This window comes from Oncorhynchus mykiss, chromosome 10, assembly GCF_013265735.2.
Source record: "Oncorhynchus mykiss isolate Arlee chromosome 10, USDA_OmykA_1.1, whole genome shotgun sequence".
NCBI lineage: Eukaryota > Metazoa > Chordata > Actinopteri > Salmoniformes > Salmonidae > Oncorhynchus > Oncorhynchus mykiss.
In genome coordinates this window covers 39,688,071-39,710,935 of record NC_048574.1, presented here as the reverse complement: position 1 = coordinate 39,710,935, position 22,865 = coordinate 39,688,071, and the positions used below count along the sequence as shown (strand labels likewise).

General features: G+C 43.2%; 2 protein-coding genes and 1 pseudogene across 2 annotated transcripts; 1 reads left to right on the top strand and 2 right to left on the bottom strand.

The window, feature by feature from the left end:
- Window positions 1-22,865, top strand: part of LOC110533866 — a 76,859-nt pseudogene that overhangs the window by 37,496 nt on the left and 16,498 nt on the right.
- On the bottom strand, window positions 444-3,601 carry LOC110533867 (oligodendrocyte-myelin glycoprotein-like). The gene is made up of 2 exons (XM_021618427.2): window positions 3,175-3,601; window positions 444-2,173 (listed from the first exon to the last, which is right to left on the bottom strand). Exons 1-2 carry the CDS (start codon window positions 3,318-3,320, stop codon window positions 820-822), a joined length of 1,500 nt encoding a protein of 499 aa, XP_021474102.2. The 5' UTR covers window positions 3,321-3,601; the 3' UTR covers window positions 444-819.
- On the bottom strand, window positions 4,357-6,418 carry LOC110533868. The gene is made up of 2 exons (XM_021618428.2): window positions 6,222-6,418; window positions 4,357-5,737 (listed from the first exon to the last, which is right to left on the bottom strand). The coding sequence occupies exon 2, from the start codon at window positions 5,731-5,733 to the stop codon at window positions 4,933-4,935; it is 801 nt and encodes a 266-aa protein (XP_021474103.2). The 5' UTR covers window positions 5,734-5,737; window positions 6,222-6,418; the 3' UTR covers window positions 4,357-4,932.

The following is a 22,865-nucleotide window of genomic DNA, read 5'->3' as shown; positions in this document are numbered from 1 at the left end:
ACCCTCTCACCTGCAGTGGTTTGTGAACAAAGTAAACCCTCTCCCCTGCAGTGGTTTGTGAACAAAGTAAACCCTCTCACCTGCAGTGGTTTGTGAACAAAGTAAACCCTCTCCCCTGCAGTGGTTTGTGAACAAAGTAAACCCTCTCACCTGCAGTGGTGACGATTGTAGAAGAGCCAACAGTTTGGGATGAGGGGTTTTATTGTACCTGGCTAATGACATCATTATAGTTGACCATTGGCAGCGAACCTCAAAGGGGGATGGCCATTATTTTTGTTGAGCCTTTCCAATTGAAATTCACAATGCTGCCTCTACCTGAGATCCACTCATCTACAGCCCATAGACATTCTCTCTCTCTCTCACTCTCACACACACTGTGGTGCCAATAGAAACAAAGGTACAGTATGGTGCCACCTGCTGCTGAGACAAGGTCATAGCCTATAGAATGTTTGGAAATAACTCTGTTTAATAGTCAAGAAACAGGCAAACACATCTCGGAGGTGAAGTAAGGGCCATTAAGGATCTATTAAAAGTTAACGATGAAAACAGAGTTATGCAGATAGTGAATACTAAAACTTTTTTTTTCAACATCCCAATAATGATGTGTACGGTGGTAGACTGGTAGTGTAAAATGTACATCGATGCTACCTGTGCATGTCATATGTTATTGATTAGTTTGAGAGATGTGTAAGTGTTTGACACAGTATTCAGAATGGTAAGAAAACAGAATGTTGGTTTAATGACACTCATTTGTGTATATTTGTGCAGTTGTCCAATAGACTGACAAGGACATTAACTCCAGACATTTTAATTTAACTTTCAGAGAACGTACAGGGTGAGAGTCAGGAGGAGCCACAGGTTTAGTACTAGTGGGAGTGTTGACCTGGCGCTTGGGGCTGGGCTGGTGTTGTGGTCCGGGGAGCCACCCTGGTTGGCCCTCTTGACACTCCTGGTGCGGAGGGTGGCCGTTCTCCTTGGGATGGTAGAGGGGTTGTTAGTGGTGAAGGCTGTATCTGTAGTGTAGATGCTGTCAGTAGTAAAGGTTGTGTCTGTTATGAAGGTGTCGTCTGTGGTTGACGTGCTGCTTTCGGTGTGGGACCTGTCAGTGGGCAGGGTGGAAATGGCCAGAGGGGTTGAAGTGAACGGGTAGTGGTCTGTGAAGAGGTTGTTGTTCTCTGGTCCACTGGGGCGTCCTGGGGCTCTCCTGGTGTGGAGCTGGGTGTTGAGCAGGGCAGACTCGGACAGGTACCAAGGCCACCTGGTGAGGGCCTCTGGGGGAGGAGGGTGGCTCTTCTCCTCCTGAGTACCAGCAGCCAGGGGAGGCTGAGTGTATGAGGCAAAGTGCCATCCTCCAGTCCTGGCTGGGTGGGGCTCTCCACAGACAGGGTGAGTGTGGCAGGGGCAGCCAAGCACGCGGGTGGACGTGTGCTGGAGCCAGGCCAGCAGGTGGGTGATGTTGGTCTGGTGCTCACAGGCCCAGGGGTTGTCCCCCAGGGAGAGGAGGCTCAGGCTGCCCAGCTGGCTGAAGGCCGCAGGGCCCACAGAGGAGAAGCGGTTGGAGTGCAGGTAGAAGGTGGTCAGCCTGGACATCCGGTTCAGAGTGCCAGGCAGGATCTGCACCAGGGAGTTGTGGGACAGGTCTACGGTCTCCAAGCTGGCTGGCATGTTGGTGGGCACGGTCCAGAAGTGGTTGTTGCTGAAGTTGAGCAGGCGTAGGCTGGTCAGGGTGTTGTTGATGAACACGGCCCGCTCCAGCTTGTTGTTGGACAGGTCTAGGACCCGCAGGTTCCACTGGTAGGCCGTGTCATTCTTGTCCAGTAGGTGGATGTGGTTGGCTGCAGCGTGGAGCTCCCACAGTGCCTTTGGCAGGGCGGTGGGCAGGCGGACCAGCCTGTTGTGGGACAGGTCCAGGGTGCGGAGGTGGGCGAAGGTACTCAGCTGGCCATCCAGGTCATGGATACGGTTGTGAGACAGGTTGAGGGAGTGCAGGTTGTGCTGCAGGCCCAGGGGCAGCGTCCTCAGGCCCCTCCAGGAACAGTCCACCTCTCTGTGGCTGCGGTTACAGGTACACATGGGGGGGCAGACAGCCAGGGCCTGGAGACACAGCAGCATCAACAGCCATAGCATGGCCACACAGTGGGGAGGGCCACTGTGGGGCATCAGTAGCACACGCCTTGAAACACAGGAGGAATGGGTTAGAAACATGATGGCAAACCCACTTTATTAACTAGGCTACATATCAGCAGCATCTAGTAGTAAAACCTTATAGTCCACGTAGGTAGAAGACCAAGAACTAGCAGTGTGAATGAATGAGAGGCAGACTGCACCAGTAGTGGAGTAGAGGCTACTGAACTGACTAGAGACCACAGTTCAGATCTAATTCTCTCCCATTCTGCTCTGCCCCTCTCGCTCCCATTCTGCTCTGCCCAACTCGCTCCCATTCTGCTCTGCCCAACTCTCTCCCATGGAGGATCCCTAATATCTGGCACATGGAGGCAGTACATGCACTGTACCAACATGACTGTGACCTCAAAAATTATGCAGGTATACTAATCAGGCAGTGTGTGTAGAGATGCACTCAGTCAGTCACAGTGCTGCAGATATACCTTCTCCAGCATGCTCATGCATGCAACACAGTATGTGAGTAGGGTTTAAACGTTTGTCTTTAACGCCTACAGTCCAGGACCTATTTATTTAGGGAGTTCCCCCATCCTCCCTAGCAACAGACTAGTGGGCAGTGTCATGCTTTGACTACAATGGCTGGTAGATTGTTTTGAAGAGGATGTTCTGATTGGCTTGGGTTATTAGTCTGTAGGGGATACCTTTTTAGAAGATGGTTGTAGTTCACTTGAGGTGGGAATTCCCTGCTGTCCCATTTCACTGATGTTAATTAGCCTGTTCGATATATAGCCCAGTTAGTGAGTGTCAGCTATTGAGCAGGGAGTTCTTCTTACTAGAACAGGCTGACTAGATGGGTTTTATAAATGACTATGGAGAGGACGGAGACACCGGCCAGTCCCACAGCAAGCCAGAGTCAGAGAGGATGTATTGTGAGCAGTGCAGATATTGTTACTGTAGCACCACGGTCATGTATGTAAGGTTGTGTGTGTGTGCATTGCTACTTTCTTGTTTTTCTATTTGATTCCATCGGTGTGCGAGAGTAGAGGCACTCACCTTTTCCTCATCTTTGCGTTCCAGTCTCTCCTCTCCTCTGTGGTCCCCAGCCCAGGCTGAGCTCCTGCCTTTGTCTCCTGAAACACTGGAGTGGCTGCTGCAATGCTGATGAGGGATTTTCCTGGGTTTGACCGGTTGTCGCTCATTCACTGTTTTTAACGCTCTCTTCCTTTTCCCTCCTTACCTTCTGAGGCTGTTTTGTCCCCTGGTTCTGTCCTGCATCTCTCTTTATTCTCTGGAGGATGGACTGTTAGGAGGATCTGTCTCTTCTTCTATCCTTTAGGTTCAGTGATGCAGGGAGCATTAAACAGTGTAAGCTCCTACTGCTTGAGCAGCCACTGCCGACTCTGTGCAGGGAAGAGTGTGTATGTCTTGGGGAGGGGGAAAGTGGGAGGGGTGTAGGAGAGAAGTAGAGGGATGCAGAGCGGCTCATAGCTATTGATGACTGAGGAGCTGGGGGCTGCTGACGCCAATGTTTCATAATCACTATCCTTTCACTCATTCAAATAAATCTCTTCCTGTCTCTCTCTCTCGCTCTCTCTCTCCCCACACCTTCCTCTTTCCATTTCTCTATATTAAGCTACCAATACAATTCCACTGACTCACTGCACCATGGAAGTGAATTGATTTTGTTATGGCACAGCAATGTTTTTCATATTTACTATAATAGTTATGTACCCAATTTGAAGGCCCCCCCCCCCCTACAAATATTGCTGTAATGGAAAACCTTTGCATTTGGATTGATGTTGGTGTCAGTATTATGTCATCACAGACAACCCATTTTAGACTTGGCATGCAATACATCCACGCATTCATCATGTTGTCAGCCATAAGTAGCTGAATAATTATCTGGGAAAGACGCTGGGAACACAAAGAAGGGATCCGTGGCGGTGTGGAAGTTCAGAATGTGGTTTTGTGCTGCTTCGTTGTTTTATTCCCTCTCTGGTCAGTGAAAACAGGGCATTCTTTGAGAGCCCAGTGGTACTGCCCAGCAGAGAGACGGACTCGCTCTGCTTACTAATGCCCAGCCTCACACGCTCTGTAATGGAGGGTCTTGCACACTCTCTCTCTCTCTCTCACACACACACACACACACACACACACACACACACACACACACACACATTTAGCTGTCTCTCAGACACACTCTCTGTAGCAGAGAAGCACTCAGGAAGCACTTGACAAGGTGTCGTAATTCTTTATTGGTGTATACAAAGGATAGATGGAGCTAGAGTAGAAACATTTGAATTCTTCTTTACTGTAGAGAAAAGACCAAGAAAGTGATGTTGAATTGTAGTAATACATTGTGAGGGTGTTTCTGGAAGAGCTTTGATGCTTAAAATCCTCTAAATGCAGTCTCTTTACTTGACCTGATACTACAGTTCAGTGGTGGTTGGTTCTGCTTTTGTCATATTAACAGCATTTCTATTGCATTTACAATGTCTAAAAAAGTGAGGGAAATGGGAAATGTGACAACAAGCAAGCTGTGAATATATCCACTAGACAAAATAGGAGTCAGTTCCTCTGATCAGTGACACGGAGGAATGCTCTACATTTGAACAAATACTTATTTTTGTTTTTCAAAAATACAAATGAAAAAAAGCGACTGTGGTATTGAAAAATCACTCTTTGTCTACGCAAACACCTGTCAGAGCGAAAGCAGATGGTCTCTTTAGGGCATGTCAATAGAAGCTGTTGTATAAAACTGTGCTGTACCAATCGGTATGCGGTCTGAGAAGGTCACCATGAGTGCGCAACTCACCCCACCACCACATCACTGGAGGCCTGGGAGGAAGGAGAGGCTGTTGTGGCTGCGGGGTCAGAGGGCTCTGCAGGCTGGTTGGTGGTGACTGGGCTCTCCTGGCTGGGGGTCGCCGCTCCATTTTCAGCACTTCCTGACGTGACGTTAGCTGTGGCTGCCTCCTTCTCTTTCTTCTTGGGCTTGGCTTTTGCCGTCTCATCTTTCCCTTGCTCCTTGACTGACTTCTCTGGCTCCTCTTCCTTGCCCCTCTCCCCCTCCTGCGTCTGTCTGAGCTCTGGCATCATCAGGCTGGTCTCACTGGGCTCAGAGCCAGGCCTCTCCTTGGTCTTCTGCCCAGTGCCCCAGTGCCCAGAACCACTCTCCAGGTCTACGTTGCTGCGGGTGGGGCGGCTGCTGATGGTGCTGCTACGTAGCTGGTGCTTCAGGTGGATCACCTGGTATAACAGCATCACGGTGGAGACCAGCAGGACGGTACACAGGACCACCAGGCAACCCGTCACTATCAGCAGGATGGTGCCATCCATCTCCTTAAACAGACACTTAAACAGCCAGTCGGCACAGGGATTGGGATGGGCCTTAGTATTGGCTCTGGATGGTGTGTTGGTGGTTGCTGGGATGTTGGTAGTTGCTGGGATGTTGGTTGCAGATGTTGCCCAAGTGGAGTGTGTAGGTGAGGTTTGATTTGTTGCTGTGGTTAAACCTGTAGCTACAGATGGTCCCATGGTTGTGTCAGGGCTAGCCCCATATCCCATTAGTACTACACTGTACAGCAAGACGCAGACCCGGGAGCCATTCATATTTCTAATGGGGAAGAGTGAGAAAAAGAGTGAGCTTGACTGGTGACTCTCAGAAAGTATAATAGGATCTTAATTTGTGCTTGTTTTTTTTGTAACAGTTCCTATACTGTCTGATTCAATCAGCAGTCGGAGATCAATGCTCTCATCTGAGATTTAACGTCTTGATTAATTTGAACCATTATTCATTTGTTTTGCCCAGAATATATTTTAGATCATTGACGATCAATGTTCACTTCCAGTTTAGGCCAGCACATTTTAAAAAATGTACTGATATTATGCCATTTCTATCTCCCAGAAAATGTAGCTCAATACATTCTGGTCAATATAGACCGTAACCTACACATTCTGGGTATGATGAACAAAATCTCACTATTGAATTTCCTTATAGTTAGGTTCTCACAATAATAGACTATACCATTTTGTATTTTTTTTTTTAAATGACTATTTCCAAACTTTTTTCTCTTCTTAAATATGTTAATGTCACTTACCTTGACGGAGTTGACAAGTTTGTTTGTGGTACTTCGTAACACGGGAGAAGCCAGCCAAGATTAAAAATAATAGCCGTACGTGTGAGAAATGTTATAAAAGAGAAATGTCTGGGGGGGAAAAAGGGGTGTGAGAGAAGCCTTCATCAGGCTCGCACAGTAATGATATGTTTCCTGTACCGCTCTCACTTCTCCTTTGCTGCTTTATTTGAAGCTAACGGTAACTTCCAAAATAACGGAAACACTTGAGTAAACGAAGGATACAAAGTATATTGAAAGCACTTGAATCCACACAGGTGTGCTTCCTGATTTAATTAAGCAATTAACACCCCATCATGCTTAGGGTCATGTATAAAAATGCTGGGCAGGCCATTATTTTCCCCATTATTTTGGCTACCATGGCTATGTTCCCATCCACAGGGCACGAGGAGTCACTGAATGGTTTGATGAGCATGAAAATGATGTAAACCATATGGCATGGCTTTCGCAGTCACCAGATCTCAACCCTATTGAACACTTATGGGAGATTCTGGAGCCGCGACTGAGACAGTGTTTTCCACCACCATCTACAAAACACCAAATTATGGAATTTCTCGTGGAAGAATGGCATCGCATCCCTCCAATAGAGTTCCAGACACTTGTGAATCTATGTCAACTTTACCAAGGTGCATTGAAGCTGTTCTGGCCCAATGCCCTATTAAGATGCTTTATGTTGGTGTTTCCTTTATTTTGGAAGTTACCTGTATATCAGTTTGTGTGTGTGTGATGATTAGCTTGGTCACACAGAAGCCAGAGAGTAAGCACTATGGTTAACACCCTACAACAGGTGGGCTGTTGAGAGGAGAGGAAACATGCTGTGTTGTCTTGGAGACGAGAAGTGTTTATAATTACTAATCAAATTGTATTCGTCACATGCGCCGAATACAACATGTGTAGACCGTACATGTGTAGATATGTAAATGCTTACTTACAAGCTCATAAACCAACAATGCAATTTTAAGAAAAATACTTAAAAAGAAAATAAATAAAAGTAACAAAGAGCAGCAGTAAAATAACAATAGCAAGGCTATATACAGGGGGTACTGGTACAGAGTCAATGTGTGGGTGCACCGGTTAGTTGAGGTCATTTGTACAGTCGGAAGTTTACATACACTTATGTTGGAGTCATTAACTAATTTTTCAACCACTCCACAAATGTCTTGTTAACAAACTATAGTTTTGTCAAGTCGGTTAGAACATCTACTTTTTGCATGACACAAGTAATTGTTTTAACAATTGTTTACAGACAGATTATTTCACTTATAATTCACTATCACAATTCCAGTGGGTCGGAAGTTGACTGTGCCTTTTTAAACAGCCTGGGAAATTCCAGAAAATGATGCCATGGCTTTAGAAGCTTCTGATAGGCTAATTGACATAATTTGAGTCAATTGGGGGTATACCCGTGGATGTATTTCAAGGCCTACCTTCAAACTCAGTGCCTCTTTGCTTGACATCATAGAAAAATCAAAAGAAATCAGCCAAGACCTCAGAAACACAATTGTAGACCTCCACAAGTCTGGTTCATCCTTGGGAGCAATTTCCAAATTACCACATTCATCTGTATAAACAATAATACGCAAGTATAAACACCATGGGACCACGCAGCCGTCATACCGCTCAGGAAGGAGAAGCTTTCTGTCTCCTAGAGATGTATGTACCTTGGTGTGAAAAGTGCAAATCAATCCCAGGACAACAGCAAAGGACCTTGTGAAGATGCTGGAGGAAACAAGTACAAAGGTATCTATATCCACAGTAATACGAGTCCTATATCGACATGACCTGAAAGGCCGCTCAGTAAGGAAGAAACCACTGCTCCAAAACCGCCATAAAAAAGCCAGACTATGGTTTGCAACTGCACATGGGGACAAAGATTGTACTTTTTGGAGAAATGTCCTCTGGTCTGATGAAACAAAATACGCTGCTGGAGGGACTGGTGCACTTCACAAAATAAATCAGCATCACGAGGAAGGAAAATTGTGGATATATTGAAGCAACATCTCAAGACATCAGTCAGGAAGTTAAAGCTTGGTCACAAATGGGTCTTCCAAATGGACAATGACCGCAAGCATACTTCCAAAGTTGTGGCAAAATGGCTTAAGGACAACAAAGTCAAGATATTGTAGTGGCCATCACAAAGCTCTGACCTCAATCCAATAGACAATTTGTGGGCAGAACTGAAAAAGCGTGTGCGAGCAAGGAGGCCTACAAACCTGACTCAGTTACACCAGCTCTGTCAGGAGGAATGGGCCAAAATTCACCCAACTTATTGTGGGAAGTTTGTGGAAGGCTACCCAAAACGTTTGACCTTAGTTAAACAATTGAAAGGCAATGCTACCAAATACTAATTGAGTATATGTAAACTTCTGACCCACTGGGAATGTGATGAAAGAAATGAAAGCTGAAATAAATAATTCTCTCTACTATTATTCTGACATTTCACATTCTAAAAATAAAGTGGTGATCCTAACTGACCTAAGACAGAGAATTTTTTACAAGGATTACATGTCAGGAATTGTGAAAAACTGAGTTTAAATGTCTTTGGCTAAGGTGTATGTAAATTTCCGACTTCAACTGTACATGTAGGTAGAGTTATTAAACTATGTAGATAATAAACAGAGTAGCAGCACCGTAAAAGAGGTGAGGGCAATGCAAATAGTCTGGATAGCCATTTGATTAGATGTTCAGGAGTCTTATGGCTTGAGGGTAGAAGCTGTTTTTTAGAAGCCTCTTGGACCTAGACTTGGCCCTCCGGTACCGCTTGCTGTGCAGAACCATTTATGACTAGGGTGGCTGGAGCCTTTGACAATTTTTAGGGCCTTCCTCTGACACCGCCTGGTATAGAAGTCCTGGGTGGCAGGAAGCTTGGCCCCAGTGATGTACTGGGAGGTACGCACTACCCTTTGTAGTGCCTTACGGTTGGAGGCCGAGCAGTTGCCATACCAGTCAAGATGCTCTCGATGGTGCAGCTGTAGAACCTTTTGAGGATCTAAGGACTCATTCCAAATATTTTCAGTTCAGTCTCCTGAGATGGAATAGGTTTTGTCGTGCCCTCTTCACGACTGTCTTGGTGTGCTTGGATGTTTGTTTGTGATGTGGACACCAAGGTTAAAACCTGTTGGGGCTAGGGGGGCACAAGGAGTTCCCTGAAGGGAACACGCCCTCCCATTCAGCTGATAAATATTTCTAAAGAATATTTGTAACTTTCACACATTAACAAGTCCAATACAGCATATGAAAGATAAACACCTTGTTAATCTACCCATCGTGTCTGATTTTTAAAAATGTTTTACAGCGAAAACACAACATATATTTATGTTAGATGACCACCAAATTCAAAAACACACAGAGCGATATTTCACAGTCACAAAAGCATAAATATAGATAAAATGAATCACTAACCTTTGATTATCTCCATCAGATGACACTCATAGGACATCATGTTATACATGTATTGTGTGTTTTGTTCGATAATGTGCATATATATATATATATATATAGATATATATATATATATATATATATATATATATATCTATATGTATATGTATATATATACATATACATGTATATATATATCTATATGTATATGTATATATATACATATATATATATATCTATATGTATATGTATATATATACATATACATGTATATATATATCTATATATATATATATATATCTATATATATATACACATATACATGTATATATATATATATATATATAGATATATATATAGATATATATATAGATATATATATATATAGATATATATATATATATATATATATATATATATATATATATATATATAGATATATATATATATATACATGTATATGTGTATATATATATAGATATATATATATATATAGATATATATATATATACATGTATATGTATATATATACATATACATATAGATATATATATATATATATATATATATATATATATATATATATATATCTATATATATATATATATCTATATGTATATGTATATATATACATATACATGTATATATATATCTATATATATATATATATATATATATATATATATATATATATATATATATATATACACATATACATGTATATATATACATATACATATACATATACATGTATATATATATACTCATATATATATATATATATACTCATAGGACATCATGTTATACATGTATTGTGTGTTTTGTTCGATAATGTGCATATATATATATATATATATATATATATATAGATATATATATATATATAGATATATATATATATATAGATATATATATATATATATATATATATATAGATATATATATATATATATATATATATATAGATATATATATATATAGATATACGGCGCTCAGAACCCAAAGAAATAGCCGCCATCTTGGCGTCAACAGAAGCTACAAAAAAACACTATAAATATTCACTTACCTTTGAATATCTTCATCAGAAGGCAGTTCCAGGAATCCCAGTTCGACAATAAATGACTGATTTTGTTCCATAAAGTTCCAAAAAGCCCATAATTTAGCCACTTGTTGTTAGCTGGTTCAGCCCAGCATTCAATCCTCAAAAAGCACGAGCAATTCCTCCAGACAAAAACTCAAAAAGTTCCGTTACAGGTCGTAGAAACAAGTCAAATGATGTATGCAATCCATATTTAGGATGTTTTAAACATTAATCAGCAATAAGGTTCCAACTGGAGAATTTCATTGTCTGAAGAAAAGCATAGGAACGCAAGAACACTCTCTCGTGACCGCGCGTAATGAGACCGAGGCTTTCTGCCAGACCACCCACTCAAAGAGCTATTATGAGCCCCACCTTTATAGTAGAATCATACAACCAGAATCTAAAGACGGTGACATCTTTTGGAAGCCCTAGGAAGTGCATTCTCATCCATATCTAAGGTGGACATCCAATGGCACTGTTTTCTAAATTGAGTTCTCACTTCCTGTTTGGATTTCTTCTCAGGTTTTTGTCTGCCATATAAGTTCTGTTATACTCACAGACATAATTCAAACAGTTTTAGAATCTTCAGAGTGTTTTCTATCCACCAGCAATAATACTAAGGATGTATTCCCATCTGGGAAAGAGTAGGAGGCCGTTTACTCTGGGTACGCCTTTCATCCAAAAGTGAAAATACTGCCCCCTAGCCTCAACATGTTTTAACTCTCAACCTGCTCCGCTACAGCCCTGTCGATGTGAATGGGGGTGTGTTTGGTCCTCTTTGTCCTGTAGTCCACATTCATCTCCTTTGTCTTGATCACGTTGAGGGAGAGGTTGTTGTCCTGGCTCCACACGGTCAGGTCTCTGACCTCCCTATAAGCTGTCTCGTCATTGTCGGTGATCAGGCCTACCACTGTTGTGTCGTCTGCAATCTGAATGATGGTGTTGGAGTCGTGCCTGGCCACACAGTCTTGGGTGAACAGGGAGTACAGGAGGGGACTGAGCATGCACCCCTGAGTGGCCCCTGTGTTGAGGATCAGCGTGGCGGATGTGTTGTTACCTATCCTTACCACCTGGGGGCGGCCTGTCAGGAAATCCAGGATCCAGTTGCAGAGGGAGGTCCCAGGGTCCTTATCTTAGTGATGAGCTTTGGTGTTGAATGCTGAGCTGTAGTCAATGAATAGCATTCTCACAGGTGTTCCTTTTGTCCAGGTGGGAAAGGTCAGTGTGGAGTGCAATAGAGATGGCATGATCTGTTGGGGCGGTATGCAAATTGGAGTGGGTCTAGGGATTCTGTGATAATGGTGTTGATGTGAGCCATAACCAGCCTTTCAAAGCACTTCATGTCTACAGACTAGAGTGCTACGGGTTGGTAGTCATTTAGGCAGGTTACCTTGGTGTTGGTATTACAGACAGGGAGAGGTTGAAAATGTCAGTGAAGACACTTGCAAGTTGGTCAGCGCATGCTTGGGATACACGTCCTGGTAGTCCATCTGGTCCTGCGACCTTGTGAATGTTGACCTATTTGAAGTCTTATTTGAGTCTTACTCGCATCGGCTACGGAGAGCGTGATCACACAGTCGTCTTTAACATCTGATGCTCTCATGCATGTTTCAGCGTTACTTGCCTCGAAGCGAGCATAGAAGTAATTGAGCTCGTCTGGTAGGCTCGTGTCACTGGGCAGCTCGCGGCTGTGCTTCTGTTTGTACTCTGTAATAGTTTATAAGCTCTGCCACACTCGAGGAGCATTCGATCTTAGTCCTGTATTGGTGCTTTGCCTGTTGGCTGGTTCGTCGGAGGGCATAGCAGGGTTTCTTATAAGCTTCCGGGTTAGAGTCCCGCTCCCACACCTCAAGACTTCCTTAGATATCGTGCACCAGCTGTTGTTTACAAATATACATAGACCGCCACCCCTTGTCTTACCATAGGCTGCTGTTCTGACCGTCCGATACAGTGTGTAACCCACCAGCTGTACGTTATTCATGTAGTCGTTCAGCCACGACTTGGGGAAACATAAGATGTTCATTTTTTTAATGTCCCGTTTGTAGGATATACGTGCTTGAAGTTCGTCCACTTTATTATCCAGCGATTGTACGTTGGCCAATAGTACCGATGGCAAAGGCAGATTAGCCACTCGTCACTCTACAAGGCACACCGATCTCCTCCTACTAATGCTACTATAGGTAGACGTTATTCAACAAATGAATGTCTTGCATTGTCAGATTAATTTAATTATTTATTCATTCTGTTATTAACCAAATATTTAATTGAAAGCTGTACATTAGCCATTCATTTAACTGTACATTAGCCATTCAAATCTGTAATTTACTGTACATCAGTCATTCCTCCTATCTGTTTCTAATTTCTGTCTTTGCAGACTCAAGTTCCAAGTTTGTCACGTGCTCAAGTACAGTGAAATGCCTTTCTCTCAAGCTACAAACCCAACAATGCAGTAATCATCATCAATGTAGCACTACAAATAACACAAGGTAGAACAAAAATACACAAGAAAGTAAGAAGCAAAATACAGGGTCAGTTCCAATACCATACAGTATTTACAATGTGCAGGAAAATGTGTGTGTGTGTGTGTGGAGTCCTATGAGTGTGCATAGAGATGCTGCAAAAATAAAATACAAGGGTTAACTCAGTCTGTGTAGACATTTTGTTAGCTATTTAGCAGTCTTGTGGCTTGGTGATAGAAGCTGTTCAGGAGCCTGTTGGTGTCAGACTTGATGCACCGGTACCACTTGCTGACTGGAAGCAGAGAGAACAGTCTATGGCTTGGGTGGCTGGAGTCTTTAATGCTTTTCCAGGCCTTCCTTTCACACCACCTGATATAGAGTCGTGGCCAAAGGTTTTGAGAATGACACAAATATACATTTTCACAAATTCTGCTGCCTCAGTTTGTATGATGGCAATTTGCATATACTCCAGAATGTTATGAAGAGTGATCAGATGAAGTGCTATTAATTGCAAAGTCCCTCTTTGCCATGCAGATGAACTGAATCCCCCAAAAACATTTCCACTGCATTTCAGCCCTGCCACAAAATGACCAGCTGATATCATGTCAGTGATTCTCTCGTTAACACAGATGTGAGTGTTGACGAGGACAAGGCTGGAGATCACTCTGTCATGCTGATTGAGTTCGAATTACACTGGAAGCTTCAAAAGGGGGGTGGTGCATGGAATCATTGTTCGTCCTCTGTCAAACATGGTTACCTGCAAGGAAACACATGCCGCCGTCATTGCTGCACAAAAAGGGCTTCACCTTAAGATTGCACCTAAATCAACCATTTATCGAATCATCAAGAACAACAAGGAGAGCGGTTCAATTGTTGTGAAGAAGGCTTCAGGGCGCCCAAGAACGTCCAGCAAGCGCCAGGACCGTCTCCTAAAGTTGATTCAGTTGCGGAATCGGGGCACCACCAGTACAGAGCTTGCTCAGGAATGGCAGCAGGCAGGTGTGAGTGCATCTGCACGCACAGTGAGGCGAAGACTTTTGGAGGATGGCCTGGTGTCAAGAAGGGCAGCAAAGAAGCCACTTCTCTCCAAGAAAAACATCAGGGGCAGACTGATATTCTGCAAAAGTTACAGGGATTAGACTGCTGAGGACTGGGGTAAAGTAATTTTCTCTGATGAATCCCCTTTCCAGTTGTTTGGGGCATCTGGAAAAAAGCTTGTCCGGAGAAGACAAGATGAGCGCTACCATCAGTTCTGTGTCATGCCAACAGTAAAGCATCCATGTGTGGGGCTGCTTCTCAACCAAGGGAGTGGACTCACTCACAATTTTGCCTAAGAACACATCCATGAATAAAGAATGGTACCAACACATCCTCCGAGATCAACTTCTCCCAACCATCCAGGAACAGTTTGGTGACGAACAATGGCTTTTCCAGCATGATGGAGCACCTTTCCACAAGGCAAAAGTGATAACTAAGTGGCTCGGGGAACAAAACATCGATATTTTGGGTCCATGGCCAGGAAACTCCCCAGACCTTAATCCCATTGAGAACTTGTGGTCAATCCTCAAGAGGTGGGTGGACAAACAAAAACCCACATAATGACAAACTCCAAGCATTGATTATGCAAGAATGGGCTGCCATCAGTCAGGATGTGACCCATAAGTTAATTGACAGCATGCCAGGGCGGATTGCAGAGGTCTTGAAAAAGAAGGGTCAACACTGCAAATATTGACTCTTTGCATCAGCTTCATGTAATTGTCAATAAAAGCCTTTGACACTTTTGAAATGCTTGTAATTATACTTCAGTATTCTATAGTAACATCTGACAAAAATATCTAGACACTGAAGCAGCAAACTGTGTGGAAATTATTATTTGTCATTCTCAAAATTTTGGGCAACGACTGTACTTGGCTGTCTGCATCACCTTCTGTATCGCCATGCGATCGAGGGCGGTGCTGTTGTCATACCAAGCAGTGTTGCAGCCAGTCAAGATGCTCTCAATGGTGCAGCTGTAGAACATTTTGAGGATTTGAGAGCCCATGTCTGCTTGTTAATCCAGTTCACACTGTCTGTCATTTTCCAACCGAATCAAGTGTTGAACTGTGACGCAATCAGGTTGACATAACACACACTTCCTGTCTTGTGCACCTTATTTAAATTACAATGAAAACCACCAATGCTTCTGTGACGTCCCCCTCTCCCTCTTTACCCTCCCAGATTCAAGACGGGCCAGATCAACGGTGACCTTCTCATCTACCACGTGCTGCTGACATTGAAGCCCTATTACGCCAAGCCCTATGAGATTGTGGTGGACCTGACCCACGCCGGACCCAGCAACCGCTTCAAGACCGACTTCCTGTCCAAGTGGTTTGTGGTGTTCCCGGGCTTTGCCTACGAGAACGTGGCTGCCATCTACATCTACAACTGCAACACGTGGGTGAGGGAGTACACTAAGTACCACGAGAGACTGCTGACAGGCCTGAAGGGGAGCAAGAAGCTGCTGTTCATTGATTCACCAGTGCGGCTTGCGGAGCACGTGGAGCCTGACCAGCAGAAGCTGCCTGCGGCCACGCTAGCCCTGGAGGAGGACCTCAAGGTGTTCCACAACGCCCTCAAACTGGCCCACAAGGACACCAAGGTCTCCATCAAGGTCAGGACATGGGGGAGTCAGTAGATTTATAATGTTATATGATTCTTACATACTTTTTGGGCTGTGGGATGTAATTAGGGGCACAGACAGGAATGACAGGAATGTCTGAGATGGATTGAATGCTTGTCCCCCGGAAGTAGATGTGGTCTGAAGGGTCAACCGCTAAACCAGACTCCGGATGATAATGGACGTTTTTTTAAACCATGTTACTCTTTTGTGGACCATATAGCATAGTGACTCAGTCTCAATGAGCTGTCTCTGTTGTCCCTAGGTGGGCTCCACAGCAGTCCAGGTGACGTCAGCAGAGCGTACCCGGGTGCTGGGTCAGTCGGTCTTCCTCAACGACATCTACTACGCCTCAGAGATAGAGGAGATCTGCCTGGTGGATGAGAACCAGTTCACGCTTACCATCGCCAACCAGGGCACGCCGCTCACCTTCATGCACCAGGAGTGTGAGGCCATCGTCCAGTCCATCATCCACATCAGGACGCGTTGGGAGCTGTCCCAGCCGGACTCCATCCCCCAGCACACCAAGATCAGGCCCAAAGACGTGCCGGGGACCCTGCTCAACATTGCCCTGCTCAACCTGGGCAGCTCCGACCCCAGCCTCAGGTCAGAAACACAGCTGTGGAAAATAGTCATGTGATTAGTATAGATTTTGATGGGACTATGAGAACAGACCGTTAGGCTTCATAGGGATGTTTGAATTATACATCTATGATGCTTACTTACGTACTATTTTTTTTTTCTTTCTCTCCTTCCCTTTCTGTCTGTGCTGGTTTCAGATCGGCGGCCTACAACCTGCTCTGTGCCTTGACCTGCACCTTCAACCTGAAGATAGAAGGCCAGCTGCTGGAGACGTCGGGCCTGTGTATCCCTGCAAACAACACCCTCTTCATAGTGTCCATCAGCAAGACACTGGCCGCCAACGAACCACACCTCACCCTGGAGTTCCTGGAAGAGTGTATCTCTGGTTTCAGCAAATCTAGTCAGTATCCTTGTTCCTGCCCTCCACACACATACGCCAAACGCACGAATACATGCGCTCACACACTCACATGCACAAAAACACACACACACACACACACACACACACACACACACTGTAACATCCTCTCTGATGTGTGTTTAGGTATTGAGTTGAAACACCTGTGTCTGGAGTACATGACCCCCTGGCTGCTCAACCTGGTGAGGTTCTGTAAGCACAATGACGATGCCAAGCGCCAGCGTGTCACCGCCATCCTGGACAAGCTCATCACCATGACCATCAACGAGAAGCAGATGTACCCTTCTATCCAGGCTAAGATCTGGGGTAGTCTAGGACAGGTGGGGGCCTCTCCTCTTTGTATGCGTTTTAGCCCATGTATCAACCAGTATTTCAAATCAAATCACATATTTTCAGATGTAATCGCAGGTACAGTGAAATGCTTTTGTTTCTAGCTCTAACAGTGCAGTAATACCTAGCAAAACCATGCACACAAATCTTAAAAATAAGAAATATCAATAAAAATAGTGTGTATGGACAGTATATGAATAGAAAAGGTGTAGTAGTGATTAGCCATGACTAGAATACAGTACACACGAAGTGGGTAAAACCAGTATGTACACATTATTAAAGTGACCAGTGTTCAATGACTACGTACACAGGACAGCAGTCTCTTAGGTGCAGGGTAGAGTACCGGGTGGTATATTGAATATTACTGAGCCTAGGCAGTGTCTGTTATTGCCTTAATGCTACTGCTGATTCATGCACTGGGAAATGGCTGAAGGATTCAGGGGACCCACTGTTCAGGATGTTATAGATGCTGGACAGGGACACCCTATGCCAGGGATCATCAACAAGATTCAGCCATGGGCTGTTTTTTTTCTTGAGCGGATGGTCGGGGGCCCGTAACATAATTTGTCGACTGTAAATTGGCTGCAAGAAGCCCAAACAGATATGTTTGACTGAAACATAAGAATTTAAAACCTTGCTTACATTTGTATATAATCATGTGTTTCTCTATGTGTGGGAATACTTGGGAACAGATTTCGTAAATTAAAATCACTTAGAGCATATTTCCAGGTGTTTTTACAGTCTTATGTCCAACAAAAGACAAGTGTTATTATTTTGTTGAACACAATTTTGTACACAGTGAGTCCATGCAACATATTTTGGGACTAAGCACATTTTTACTTCTGAACTTATTTAGGGGGTTGGATACTTGTTAACTAAATACATTTCAGCTGTTCATTTTTAAATAATTTGTCAAAATTTAGAAAAACACAATTCCACTTTGACATTATGTGGTATTGTGTTTAGTCCAGTGACCCAAAATCTCAATTGAATCTATTTTAAATTCAGGCAGTAACACAACAAATTGTGGAAAAAGTCAAGGGGTCTGAATACTTTCTGAAGGCACTGTATGTTGTCATTACAAATGATTCTGTCTTCTGTGTCAGCGTCTCTGTACTTTTCAGCTCTCACCAGTTATCATGCTTGCCACTGAAAGCTTTGTGTATTAGCGTGGAGAGGAACGTCATTACTAAAAAAGATGCTGGCTGAGAAGTCATTCTGAAAGAGAAATGACTTGAGACAAAAAAAAAGCATACGCTGAGGCCGTTGTGCAAGTCCCAGTATCTATAGGTTTACTGTGAGAACTTTGGTGAAAGTTCTGGGTTGCATCACACCTCTGTGGGCTATTAATGGAGATGAGTTTATGGTTTGTCTTGTTGTCCCTGTTCCGTAGATAACTGACCTGCTGGACGTGGTGCTGGACAGCTTCATCAAGACCAGCGCTACAGGAGGCCTGGGTTCCATCAAGGCTGAGGTCATGGCTGACACAGCTGTGGCGCTGGCCTCCGGGAATGTCAAGCTGGTATCCAGCAAGGTGAGAAACGCACACACAAACACCTCAAGAATTACCAGTGCGATATACGATACATAACCAAAAGTATGTGGACACCTTGTTGAACAACTCGTTCCAAAATCATGGGCATTAATATGGAGTTGGTCCCCCTTTGCTGGTATAACAGACTCTACTCTTCTGGGTAGGCTTTCAACTAGATGTTGGAACTTTGCTGCGGAGATTTGCTTCCATTCATCCACAAGCGTTAGAGAGATCGGGCACTGATGTTGGGCCATAAGTCCTGGCTCGCAGTCGGCGTTCCAATTTATCCCAAAGGTGTTTGACAGGGTTGAGGTCAGGGCTCTGTGCAGGCCAGTCAAGTTCTTCACACCGATCTCGACACACATTTCTGCATGGACCTTGCTTTGTGCACGGGGGCATTGTCATGCTGAAACAGGAAAGGGTCTTCCCCAAAGTTGGAAGCACTGGAACTAAGGGGCCTAGCCTGAACCATGAAAAATAGCCCCAGACAATTATTCCTAGTCCACCGAACATTACAGCTGGCACTGCGTTCGGGCAGGTAGCATTTTCCTGGCATCCGCCAAACCCAGATTCGTCCATCGAACTGCCAGATGGTGAAGCGTGATTCATCACTCCAGAGGAAGTGTTTCCACTGCTCCAGAGTCCAATGGCGGCAAGCTTTATACCACTCCAGCCGAAGCTTGGCATTGCACCTGGTGATCTTAGGCTTGTGTGCGGCTGCTTGGCCATTGTAACCCATTTCATGAAGCTCCCGACAAACAGTTATTGTGCTGACGTTGCTTCCAGGGGCAGTTTGGATCTCGGTAGTGAGTGTTACATCCGAGGACAGACGATTTTTTACGCGCAACGTACTTCAGCACTTCGCGGTCCTGTTCTGTGAGCTTGTGTGGCCTACCACTTCGCGGCTGAGCCGTTGTTGCTCCAAGACCTTTCCACTTCCCCATAACATCACTTTCAGTTGGCCGGGGCAGCTCTAGCAGGGCAGACATTTGATGAACTGACTATGACGGTGGCACGTTGAAAGCCACTGAGTAAGTAAGGCCATTCTACTGCCAATGTTTGTCTATGGAGATTGCATGGCTATGTGTTCGATTTTATGAACCTCAGCTGAAATATGCTACAAACATCAATACAGATGCTGCACACATGAATACAATCTTTCCAGATGTCCCTTGTTCTATAAAATGCCATGAAAGATCCGTTTTGTACATTTATTATACTGCTTTATGGCAAGATGTAATTGTGTAATGTCACTGAATTAATTGGAGTAGCTAACATATTAGCCAATGTTACAGATTACATTACACAGGGTGTCTGCGGGTCCTTAAAAAGTGTTAAGTTAATTTATCTGATTTAAATGCCTTAAAACGTTTTCATGTCTTAAATTCAGTTTTCAAAGGTCTTGACAGAGTCACTACAGTGTTTCCATTATATTGTGCCGCTGCTTAATACCACCGTGGCAAACAAAATGAATAAATAGAGATTGAGCAACATTTCAAAATGTACAGTGCCTTCAGAAAGTATTCACACCCCTTTTCCAACATTTTGTTGTGTTAGAGCCTGACTTTAAAATGCATTACATTTAGATTTTGTGTCACTGGCCTGCACACAATTCCCCATAATGTCAAAGTGCAATTAATTGTTTATTGCATTTTTTTACAAATGAATAAAAAATAAAAAGCTGAAATGTCTTGTCAAGTATTCAACCCCTTTGACTTACTGTGTGTGCAATAATGGTGTTTAACATTATTTTTGAATGACTACCTCATCTCTGGACCCCACGCATACAATTATCTGTAAGGTCCCCCAGTCGAGTAGTGAATTTCAACCACTAAGACCAGGGAGTTTGCCTCGCAAAAAAGGGCACCTGTTGGTAGATGGGTGAAAAAAAACAAAAGGCAGACACGGAATATCTCTTTGAAAATGGTGAAGTTATTAATTACACTTTGGATGGTGTATTGATACACCCAGTCACTACAAAGATATAGGCGTTCCCGGAGGGGAAGGAAACCGCTCAGGGATTTCACCATGAGGCCTATGGTGACTTTAAAACTGTTACTGAGTTTAATGGCTGTGATTGGAGAAAACTGCAGATGGATCCACAACATTGTAGTTACTTCACAATACTAACCTAAATGACAGTGAAAAGAAGGAAGCCTGTACAGAATAGTTTTTATTCCAAAACATGCGCAATTAACTATGTCCTGAATACAAAGTGTTATTTCTTGGAAATACAACACATTACTGAATACCACTCTTCATATTTTCAAGAATTGTGGTGGCTGCATCATGTTATGGGTGTGTAAAACTAACCTGGTTGTCTGCTTTCCAACAGACACTAGGAGACAAATGTACCTTTCAGCAGGACAATCCTAAAACACAAGGCCAAATTTACACTGGAGTTGCTTACCAAGACGACATTGAATATTCCTGAGTGGCCTAGTTACAGTTTTGACTTAAATTGGCTTAAATCTATGGCAAGACTTAAATGGCTGTCCAGCAATGATCAACAACCAACTTGACAGATATTGAAGAATTTTAAGAATGTGCAAAGTATTATATCATCCAGGTGTGCAAAGCTCTTAGAGACGTACCCAGAAACACTCACAGCTGTAATCACTGCCAAGTATGATTCTAACATGTATTGACTCGAGGGGTTGAATACTTATGTAATCAAGATATGAGTGTTTTTTTAAATATTTTTTTATTACACATTTTCAACATTTTCTTCTACTTTGACAGAATATTTTGTGTTGATCATTTACAAAAAAATGAGAAATATATTTTTAGCCCACTTTGTAACGTAACATAATGTGGAAGAAGTCTAGGGGTGTGAATACCTTCTGAAGGCACTGTAGTTGCAGGAAAGACCATTGTTAAAAAAGAGGAGAGCTTCATGTGAGTAAGAATGATTTTTCAAACGGTCAATATAGAGGAAATAACACCACTTTACAAACAGAGTATGTTGTTGAGATGATGTGCCATTTACAGTGAATATATCAGGAGGCCTATATAGGCCTAACAATGGAACGTTTTTGCGTGGCTATCTAGCAATAACAGCATATTTAAGGTTAGCAATCTAGCTAATGTGTTTTAAATTCCCACTTCCTCAGTTTTTAAATTATGTAGCATTATAGCCCCTAGGCCAATATGCACAAAAAACATTCAGGCAAATTAATTTCTAAATAGATTGGATTACTCTGGATCCTATTTTGATATGTTGCACATGAAAATATCCATCATGCATTCCCTGAACTGAATGTATGTTCATGTAATACTTGGCACTGGAAAAAGTCAGTCAAGAGCCCTCCAGCTTAGCTACCCTGCTTTGGAAGTACAGCCGTTTGATACCTGATTCACTGAATGAGGGAAGGACCTGGTGTGTTTAAGCAGTGCTGGATTAAAAGCCTGCACACCCAGAGTTTACCACTATTTTATACAGTAACAGTGATGTAAATTTGACTTTATAAGGCATTTTTTCACATTGGTATTGTTTTGGTATTGAGTATAATTTTCTGAACACTTAAGAGTTTGTGATCCAGCTAATGATTAGCCCATTGAGGTAGCCTTAACAAATGCAGGTGGGCAACCCCATGCTTCAGCCATCTATAACCTAGCCACTATGCTACTACTCCTTCAGTCTAGAGGTGAATGCTCATTGCTAAAATAGCACATCTGTCTGATTTAATATGTGCCATATAGGCTATAGTCTTTGGGGAAAGAGCCAGCCCTAAAAATTCTACTTTTTGCCAACATGGGAGAATATTAGCAGATGTGTGCTGCATGCATACTTCAAAATTGGTATTAAATTGCATTCCAAGTAGTATTAACAAATTGTTAAATGAAACTTGATAGAACCTGCAGATACCCTGATGTTGAACCATACCACTACAGTATGTATGAAAGTCTGTTTTAAACATCTCACAAACCAAACATACAAGCAGACACATTTTAAAAGTGCCTGCCCTATTTAGGTCACAGGTGGTGTCCTGCCTTTACTTGTCATTTCCTTTTGACTGTTGAGCTACTTCTCTCCTAAAGAGAGCATTGAGTGTATTGCCCAATGAAGTATCCATAACTTACCTCACAAAATGCTGATCATGTGATCTAGTACCAGGAACAGTATGGCAACTGAATACAAAGGCCAGTCTGTGTGGGGTGACGTCT